This window comes from Aedes albopictus, chromosome 3, assembly GCF_035046485.1.
Source record: "Aedes albopictus strain Foshan chromosome 3, AalbF5, whole genome shotgun sequence".
Taxonomy (NCBI): Eukaryota; Metazoa; Arthropoda; class Insecta; order Diptera; family Culicidae; genus Aedes; species Aedes albopictus.
In genome coordinates, this window is record NC_085138.1 from 184,998,831 (window position 1) to 185,009,426 (window position 10,596).

The 10,596-nt window shown below is 37.1% G+C and overlaps 1 protein-coding gene across 1 annotated transcript; it reads right to left on the minus strand.

The window, feature by feature from the left end:
* Positions 1 to 191: 191 nt before the first annotated feature.
* LOC109429212 (uncharacterized) lies at positions 192 to 2,021 on the minus strand. Its single transcript, XM_062860762.1, has 2 exons — positions 1,676 to 2,021; positions 192 to 929 (listed from the first exon to the last, which is right to left on the minus strand). Exons 1-2 carry the CDS (start codon positions 1,946 to 1,948, stop codon positions 459 to 461), a joined length of 744 nt encoding a protein of 247 aa, XP_062716746.1. The 5' UTR covers positions 1,949 to 2,021; the 3' UTR covers positions 192 to 458.
* Between the last annotated feature and the right edge of the window lie 8,575 nt (positions 2,022 to 10,596).

The following is a 10,596-nucleotide window of genomic DNA, read 5'->3' on the forward strand; positions in this document are numbered from 1 at the left end:
CACAATAAAGACATTTTACCTCCTGTAAATGATTGAAAGATGTAGGAAACAAGTTAAAGTTGTAAGTCAACTGATAATATGTTATGTTTTTCTCTGTTATACAGGCCTAACGTACTCATTTGCTAAGGGTGTCCATTATGCCCCTAATCCCCCTAATAATGATTTTTACACAATTGGGTAAATCAAAGTGCTCTGCTCTGCAATCTTTATTAGTTGTTCTTTACTTGTACATTTCAAAATTAACACGAATAACTCTCAATAAAGAAAACAGTGAATATCAATTCAACTCCGATTTTGTTGCTACATGAGTCGCACACCCAGTCCAGTGACGACACACATTGTGCCTAATTCTGCAAGATAAGCGCTTCACACACTTTTGACACACTAACACGTCGCCTCCATATCACATGGGTCATTGTCCGTCCGTTGCCCGCCCGGATGTGTCAACAATTATCACATTAGATTTCTCTCACTACCAGTATTGATGTGGGGTGATCGGGCCCGATGCGTTCGGTGTAAGATTTACCGCGAAATACAAACTCCGAATGTGGAACTTCGTTGATTTGTTTGAATTGGTTTTTCGTTCCAACTCTCTGCGAAATTCTCGAAGTGAACAGCGCAGACACCAACTGCGGTCGCTTGTGCTTGGAATCTTCCGGGAGATTCTCCGTTGCCTGACCTTGCTTCAACAGCTTGGCTAGCTCAATCGAGCTAGACACCAGCGCTGATCCGATGCCTTTCCCTTCAAATTCCGGAAGCGTCGCCAGAAACATGATTTCAAACAGACAGTCGATGTTGAACTTTTCAAACAGGTCCACCTTGCCGTCCATCGTGATCATGTACTGCATGAGATTCTTCGAACTTTCCGAGAGGCAGTGCTGGTCGCGGAACGTTTCAAAATAGTTGAGCTCACCCGGTGCACTTGGCGTCTGAAATAGGGGAAAAGTGGGGATTCATTAGAATTAAATGCAAATGATCATTACTTTTTAATACATGTATGGTAATAGACCCAAAGTAAAAATGTACACATTTAAATTAAGTCAACGCAGTATGAGCATAATTAATTAAATAGATACACATAGAAACTGTTATTTTTTTAATAATATTAAACGAACTCATCAACATATTGAGTTTGTTTAGTTTAATGCGGAGAAACTTTTTATGAAATCATTAGAAGATTTTTGTTTTGTTTATTTAATTTTAATTGGATAGAAGTTGTCCAAAAAGTCTGTAGGAGTTTTCTGTGACAATGAATAATTGCCAGTTTGCAACCATTCTTATTCAAGTTCTTATTTTGAGAAGTACTTTTTTGACATATAAATTAACGTTCTAAATCATGGGTTAAATAATTTTCTATGAATGTATATTTCTGATTCATATGGCTAAATAACTACTGGTACAGTTAGAAGATCGGTCAATACACCATATTAACTGTGACCATTTTTTCATGTACACATTCTATAGTGTAATTTGCAAGCAACACGTTGGTCACGTCGCATACTGCACTCCATGCTCTAGTTCAAATCATTTGCAATGACAATACGAATTTAAGATATTTGTTACAATCAGTACAAAATTGCCTCTAAATCTCGAAAACCGATAAATTTATCTAATTAATCTTCTCAATGATTAGTTTAATGAATATCTTCTTCAGCCATTTATCACACGGACTCACCTGCAGCACGTTGAACGAAACGCCCACAATTCGATCGCTGGGTACATGTCTAGCGATCAGGGAAGTCCCACTCCGTCCCACGTCCAGACAGAGCTGTTCCAGGTCAAGTTGAGCTTGCGGGTCGAGATTCACTTCCGAACCAATGCAAACGGCTTCATTGAGGAAAAATGACTTCCGCAAAACGTCCATCGACTGCTCACGGTACTTCTCATCGTAGTAGATGATCTCCACTTCGCCGTTGCAGCACCGGCCCCAGACTTGCACTGCCGTCATCGTTGTCACCGTCGTCGTCGAGGCTGGCTGCCGTGACTCTTGTGAAAGTGAAGTCGCTGCTCTTTGCCTAGCGATAGCTGAATTGAAACTGACCACAGTCTCCATTGGCGGGCTGGTTTATCAGCTTGCTAAATTACACACATGTGTATGTTAAATAGCATTTGTATGTGCTGTGTACTGAATGGTAAGTACTAGGGGAGTGCGGGGTTGGGACCAATCGTTATCTACAAAATGTCATTTATGGGTTAATGACACTCTTTCGCAACATTTTGCATTATTGAACTTTAAAATTAACCCACCTTTTAGTGGTAGAGCCTTTCTCATACCATTTCATAGAAAATCGATGCATAGTAGATCTTCGAATATCGTGATACTTTATGGGTTTGTAGTTTACCGAAAATAATTAAACCTGTATGTTTTCATTTCGTCGTACGGCTGATCAATTTTAAAATAGGATGGCATGAAAAATATTTTTTTTAATTTCTTAATATAATTTGTGACTCTGGCGACTCTGGCTGAAAAATACTTTTTTTTTGCAACTCGTTGCAAAAATAGCTATTATTCAATACAAAGTCATAAATAATTATTCTTTTTTATACTTATTTTTCTTGGCATAGTGTCCACACTGCTACCAAACCTGTTTTACAGCTTAGTGTTTTATTAGCACTTCTACATTTATTAACTGTGGGCTTCCTCTCCTAAGTCAATGGCCATTTCGCATATATATTAACATTTATGTCTCATAGGCCACGCTATGTCTGAACCAGCAGATTATAAGAATTGAATGTACATCGGGTTTCTTTCCATAAAACATCAGTATTCAAGCTATATTTTCATATGCAGGAGGTTTCAAAATATTCTATCGGGGAAATTTTGATTTTTCCACCTTTTTGACCGTTTTTCATACGAATTTGCTTGAAATCCTCATTTTCGGTCAATTTCTCTCCCATACAAAATGTATGGAAAAATTTTCACCGATAGAATATTTTGAAACCTTCTGCAAATGGATATATAGCTTGAATACTGATGTTTTATGGAAAGAAACCCGATGTACATTCAATTTTTATAATCTGCTGGTTCAGACATAGCGTGTAGGCACCCTTGTAAAATGAAAAAAAAAAGGTTCGATGATGAGTGTAGGCGAACACAACGGGGTGGTCATGCTGCAGCATGGGATTTGGCAGAACGTGGAACGATATAAAAGAACGCGGAAACAGCAGATCCGCCTCTTCCGGGAGAAAAAACGGCGCCTGGGAGAAGCTCGACACAGTCCGCAAGGGCTTCATGCCGCGAGTCGAATTTTGACCGGAGAATTTTGACGGACGGACCTGAGGTGATCGAAAGGTGTAAACAACACTACGACGAACCTGAATGAGTCAACTCCCATGTTGGGTGAAGTTAACCCTATACAGGAAACCTTAAATGATGGTCCATTTCGGAAACCTGATGTCCATTTGGAACCCAAATTTGATCTTCTGTATCTTATAATCCTGACTTATTAGAAGATCGGTGTCTTCAGCAGAGTTGTTGGGTTGGTCAAGGACTGACAGATGCTGGACTGTTTAATTCGGAATTTCATATATAGGTGACGCTAGTGAGCATGTAAGTATTAAGTATTTGAGCACATATATATATAGATCCTGACCACAGATATTTGGTGTCTTCAGCAAAGTTGTTTATTAGGTAAAGTGTTAACTAATAATGGACCGTTTGTTTGAAAATTTCACACATAGATGGTGCTACTGAGCGTGCAAATTTTAAATTGGTATATCTTAGGATCCTGATCACCTAGGATGATGGTATCTTCGGCAAAGTTGTTGAGTTGCTCAAGGACTGACAGATGCTGGTCCATTTGATTTGGAACTTCACGCATAGGTGGCGCTAGCGAGTATGTAAGTATTAAGTATATGATCACATTTGTATCAAGATCCTGCTCACATAGAAATTTGGTGTCTTTGGCAAAGTTGTTAATTGGGCCAAGTGTTTACTAATGATGGACCGTTTGTTTAAACATTCCACATAGATGGCAGTACCAATCGTGCAAATTATATATTTCATGTATATCAGGATCCTGAGCACCTAGAAATATGATTTCTCCGGCAAAGTTGTTGGATAGATCAAGACTTACAGATGATGTGCCGTATGATTTGGAACTCCACGTATAGGTGGCATTACTGAGCACGCATATTTCATATATCTCATATATCGTAGGATTCTGATCAGGTTAGCTAACTGGTTCGGAAACCAGCAGTCAAAATTTGAGAGTTTTTAGTGCATTCAATAAATAGTTACAGCTTGTTGAAAAATTTTTAGCACATAATTAAAATTTGCATGCTCATGCGAATTTGCAACTAGCGCCACCTAGTGGCAGAAACTCGAATAAAACAATAATTCAAATCAAAGCCCTGGATATGTCACACAACTTTGCCGAAGACACCATATTTCCAAATATATACAGAATCCTGAGAAATGTACAATTTGAAATTTGTTTGCACTCTAGCGCCGCCTAGCGGTGGAATTTCAAACAAATTTTAAATTTTACATATTTCAGGATCCTGATTATTTAGAATTTGTCTTCGGCAAAGTTGTTCAGAAGGGCTTTCAGTTGAATTATTATTTGGTTATAGTTTCTGTCATTAGGTGGCACTAGTAACAAATTTGCAAAAAACATAGAAATTTGAATTATTAGCTAGCTACCGGATCTTAGGGCACCTGAAAGAGAATTAAATTTTCTTTCCAAAAAGTGCTCACGTGACACATTTCAGCGTAACGGGACACCACGAGGAACTAACTTTCGCGAACAAATGACGTCTCCAATCGAATATAATGTTCATGACCATATGGTATAACAGGTTTTATAATAAGCTTATAAGCTCTACTTCCTGGTGCAATACTTGTTCTTTGGGGTTTGGTTCCAATTTACTTTATATAACATGTTACATTTCGTAACGGGACACCATCGCAGAAATCTTCTTTTTAAAATTTTCAAACTGAAATGCGTATATCAACTCTGCTATGAGGATTTGAATGATAGAGTCTTCTAGACATTTCTTCTTTGGATTAATGTAAACAAGAATGCCGAAGTGAGTTTTAATGAGAAATGTATAGTTTAGGATATATTCTTGATTTAGTTTTGGGGGCGCAGCGTTACGCTCGCGTGAAAACAGTGTTTTGCAAATGGTGTCCCGTTACGGCGAAAGACATCTGGTTGTAGATCAAATGCTTTGCTAGATAGAATGTTGGTGTCTTCGGCAATGTTTTTCAGACAGATGGTAGCTGTCCGGCAGGACACAAATAGGCCTTCAAACCCGCTCTGACCCTATGGTGGCCATCGGAATGGGCCCTGGGGAACCTGTTTTATTTAGCCTTCACGTACCTGACCCTCGACAACTCATTTTCAAAATGCTGACATTTCGTCAATTTTCATCCGATTTTTTTGAAGTCGCCCTCAATTGATCATACATTGGTGCTAGTTTATTATACTCAAGTGGCCATGCAATATCCGGAACCATTCCGGCGATATTACGGATTGTGCTGAGGTCAGGAGGTTGTCAAAATGCCTAAAAGTGATTATTTCGTGTGTTGTTGTGTTTGAACCATCGATTTTCAGTGAAATTTTTGTTGCGAACAGTGAAACACAACTGCGATAACCAGATTTGAATTTGTTGGCCCATACGGATCCCCGTGACAGGTTCCGCGGGGGCTCATTGGGGACACTTCTGGTTTTCAACCTAAACATGCCGTGCGACATATCAATCTTCATGATTTCGAATGACTGAGTCAGAAACGATAGACTGAAGTATGTATCAACTAATATGGCCACCCGAAACATATAGCACAGGTTTCACAGGGGAGCCATCGGGGACATTTCTGGTTTGCAACCAAAACATGCCGAGCGACGTATCAATCTTCATGATTGCGAAAGAATGGGATAGAAAAAAATGACTTAAGTATGTATCAACTGATATGGCCGCTCCGTAAAACCCGGAACCTGTTCCGCGGGGGCCTCTCATACACAATAACACACACGAAATAATCACTTTTAGCCATTTGGCAAAACAGACATCAAGACAAGATGCTCAGAAACAGTTTTCTTGTCAGCATCATCCTACTGAATAAATAAGTATAAAAGCGAGGACTCTTATTTAGTAGTCCAGTCTACACATCCTTCTTCTTATCATTTTTTTTATTTAATCATTTATTTGAAGGCTCATGCGCCATGGGAATAAAGGAGCCAATTTCATTTGAAATAAATTTTACATTTTTAAGGGGATTTTTCTTTTATTCTTTGTTAGTTTTGAGGAACCGTTGAACTTACCGTTTGGTCGAGGTTAGAGAGAATAAAGTTTTTTTTTTTTGAGGAGATAGGATTATGGGGGCTTTCCGTTGATATTTATCTAATTAGTAACGATACAAACAAACGGATTTCGAGAAGAAAAAGAGGTTGACAACTAAAACGACAAGAGGGAGGTCGCTAGACTTTCAATCAATGGTTACAAATTTATGTTGTCACAAAAAGTAATGCAACGCCATTTTCGTGATGCATTTTACACTTTTTTGTTTTCAATAGGAACATAAGCTTCAAAATATGTTTGTCATCATAAAAGTGAATTATACGGTGATTAATGGGGTAAAGAAGGAATACCAACCATCAATTCGGGATCTTCAAGCTTTGAACGCTGTGTGATTCTATAAACCTTTTTATACATTATGGTGGTAATTCATTGGACATGTTAAAAAGGTTATAGCATTTAAAGAGTATGCTGTCACCACAAAACTTAATAAAATATCACTTTTTATACTGATCCACCAGAATACCTTCCCGTTGTTTGCGTAGTTTTCGTTGAGAGCTGAGAAGTGGGCTTTGTTCCAGTAGGGGCGTTACACCAAGTTGGATAACGAAAATATATACACCCTATCATATAATTTCATCATGGTTACAGATTTTTGGTTAAATATTTGATCAAACCAAACTTATTAATCCACTTATGAATGTCTTTAAAATTTTCGTAACGGGACACCATATCTACGTACCCATTGTAACGCCTAAGATAACGCATCGATCAAGGTAACCCATATGTTGGAAGAAAGGTCTCCACGAGTACTAAGAGAATCCTGAAAATCATTTTTCTAAAGTTCGTAATAAATTCGTTATTACAACAAATATACTATTTTCGTAACGGGACACCATTAAATTGCGGCTATTGCAAAAAGTGCTTAAAACATATCAAAACCCTTTTTTATAAAAAGTTTCCTTTTTAAGTATAAAATATACGTTATTATACTACATTAATAAAAAATAGGTGTAATGTTTTCGAACTTTAACATGCAAGCAGACATATTTGAAAATTATCAATGAAAAATTACATTTTTCTTACATAAAATGCTGTTACTTCACCTGGCTATTTAAATACGCTACCAGTAAAATTTTAAGTAAAACAAATGGTTTTCCTAAGATTGAATCTACCCTTTTTCATATGCTGGAAAGCTTGGGGCGAAACAATCACTTTGAAATTTCAGACCGCTGGCGTAGAAGTGCGTGGAATGTGTCTCGTTTGTTTCTCTACGATGCGGAATTCGATATGAAAAAGTGAAAAAGTGCACTTTGCCTATGCTGCGCCATGTGAAATTTTGGAGGGGCCACGTTTTTCATAGGGTTCTCATTCCTGCCACCAGATGCGGAGGGATCGTTAGCTTCCGTTGGATTTACCTATACGTAAATTAAACAAAAAAGGCCATTTACCTGTTTTTAATGAGCATGGCTGCATCTTATCTTGTTTTTTTTTGTATTATTCGTTTATTTGGAAGGCTCATCTTGTTGATTCACATCATTCTCACTTCTAAACATGCTTGCATCCCTATTGTGGTGTAAATTTTATCCAAAAATCACGTTTTTTGATGTTCAACTTGAATATAACGATTATTGTCTAGGAAATCAGCCCAAGATGAGCTTACTTGGAAATTTCTTACCATAGCATCACTAAAATTGTATTGTTTTAGCCTTAGTACAGGGGTTCCCAACCTTTTTGAAGCGACCCCCTTTAAGAATTGCGAAAACATCTGGGGCCCAATGAAAATTTTTAGAAAAAAAAAGGTGAATTAAATGAACGAAAACGAGTTTTTGGACACAGTGACGTAGCCAAAAACTTACTGTGGGAGGGATTAATCGATACTCACATTTCGTAAACAGAGATGTCATGTACATTCAATTTGAGTTGTAGCTGAAAAATAGCGGCGCAGCCGAAAATTTTTTCTTCTGAAGGCATTTTATACTGAAAATTAGTTTCTCAAATTGTGGCTTTTAGGGTTGACGGTGTACAAAATAAAAAATTGGTATAATTTGCACAAAATAGAAGAAAAAATTGATTTTTTTTGTAACGTCGCGGCCCCCCTGAACTGGCTTCACGGCCCCCCAGGGGGCCGCGGACCACCGGTTGGGAACCCGTGCCTTAGTATATCTACTTGGTACAATATTTGGGAGAAATACTCAATATTTAAACTTATGGACTTTATTTAGTAACCGTAGAATAAAATTGTTTTTGATCATTTTTCATGCGTGCTGGAGCAAACGGAAGTGTAATGCTAGGCTTACAAAAACAAATAGAAAATAACGTTGTTAAACCGTATGTTTTATTTAATAACTAATATGTGGCCCTTCAATGCATGCATTCATTTTGTAAATAGGAATCACAGATGTATTTTGTATGAGAACTTATTGGATACGGTGTAATCGCTAAAACAGTAGACGAAATTGTTGTGCGCCTCCTAATGAGTCATATTAAGAGAAAATCTACAGAATTCCTTTAAATCCAAGCCGAATAACTTTATTCGTATCTTTCTCTTAAAATATAATAGGGTGACAAAAGGTATTATCGGCAGGTTTGTTCTCTTCGTCATGGGGGGTTTTTGTCAGCCTAATTGCCTGAAACTTGGCCATATAATTCAGCTTGGTTGGGAAGCATTTGGGGTCAAATCTGGATCCAACAGGTTTCAAATAAAAAAAAAACATGATGAAGAGAACAAAACTGCCGAAAATACGTAAGTTCCCCTAGATAATATGCATTTGAGTGAAATTAATTGTTTTAAATCCAAATGAGACCAGAATAATGTTGTGCCATTACTAAATGGATCATGCTTTATTGAAACAAGAAATATAAAGTAGAAATTATGGTACTGATTTGTAAAAATTGAAAAAAAAAAAAATACCCAAAACGCTTCGTTTTGAAATGCTGAATACAAGTGTGAATAGATCATTTCCCTCCATCGTTCAACGATTGAAGTGCTATTCTCACCCAAAAGATAGGGGTGATGATAACCTAACCCCAAATGTGTGTTTGAAACCAGTATTCAGTTCTACCGCCGGAAAATGTATCACCCTTCGAAAAAAAAAACAACTCAACATAATCCGACGGTTTTAAATTAATTCCTGATGAATGGAATTAAAATTGCTTCAATTGAGTGTAAAGATTAAAATCACCGTTTCGCGTGATGGTTTCTGTATCATCTTGAGGGCGGGGTAGGGATATTTTTTACGAATAAAAAGAAGTTTTTCAATTTAGGATTTGTCCATTGCGATCATTTTCAACAGAGAATGATATGTTTTGACACCTCAATTATAAATGATAGTTTTCCTTGAAGATGTTTCACAGTTGCATTTTTAATGAAACAATTCAGTATAGATTTCAGTTGTTCTCCCTTTAGTGTGGTAACCTTACCTACAACGATAGCGGCACTGTTTATTCAGGTGATGCTCTTTTTAATGATTTCGGAAATGCTAGGGGAGGAAAGTAACCGCCAAACCCGTAGCGTATTCGGATGCATCTAGAGCAGATTGTTCTAAAATGCACTATTAATTGTTTCTAGGCGTTTCTAATTTCTAAACTGCATTTAATTAAGGAGTACTAGAGGCCCAGCCTATGGTTCAACCGGTAAATATGTAGCCAGGATCCAGATTTTTTTATTTGTAATGGAAATGGAAATGAGAAGTTATGTTCCGAGCTTCACGATTTCCATTATAAACATGGTAAACCACCCATTTCCATCCTTCAAGAGTAAGTACTATTCTCAAAGCTACTATGAAAACTTTAACCTTTTTCGATAAAATAATAATGTGTGATTACTGTGTGAATAAAATTAATTATTTCAATAAGAGCATGATTACATCTTGATGACATCAAGGCAGACATGTATTCAAATTAAAAAAAAGAATAATACTGAAGATCGATTAGAATAGGTCGTATGTGCTTTCGTCGATATAAAATTCGATCAATTGGATTCGCTTATTGAAGCGAAAGCTGTTGAAATATTGAACAAAACTTATACATACAGCCGATTCCTTACAAAACAGGCTTTCCGTTCAATCACTAAAAGTCCTCGAAAAATAATTGATATTGATACAGTAACTAAAATAAACTGATCGATTATTATATCGACGAAAGCACATACGACCTATTCAAATCGAGCTCTAGAATAGGTATGTACTTGAAATCTATGTGTTTCGATTTTCCGATTTTGCTCACTTTAGTTCATTATATACTGCTTTTCTCTACTTACCCGTCGAAACCTTGTGCAGTAATTGGCCACCAGTTAGCGTACCACTGGAAATCCTTTTGGACACGTTTTGATATTAACTCTTCTTCACCATAAAT

Excerpts from the sequence above, each read along its gene's own strand:
- LOC109429212 (XM_062860762.1), bottom strand. The coding sequence starts at position 1,948 with ATGACGGCAGTGCAAGTCTGGGGCCGGTGCTGCAACGGCGAAGTGGAG. Across the intron at positions 930-1,675 it reads TTTCGTTCAACGTGCTGCAG|ACGCCAAGTGCACCGGGTGA; the intron begins GTGAGTCCGTGT and ends CCCCTATTTCAG.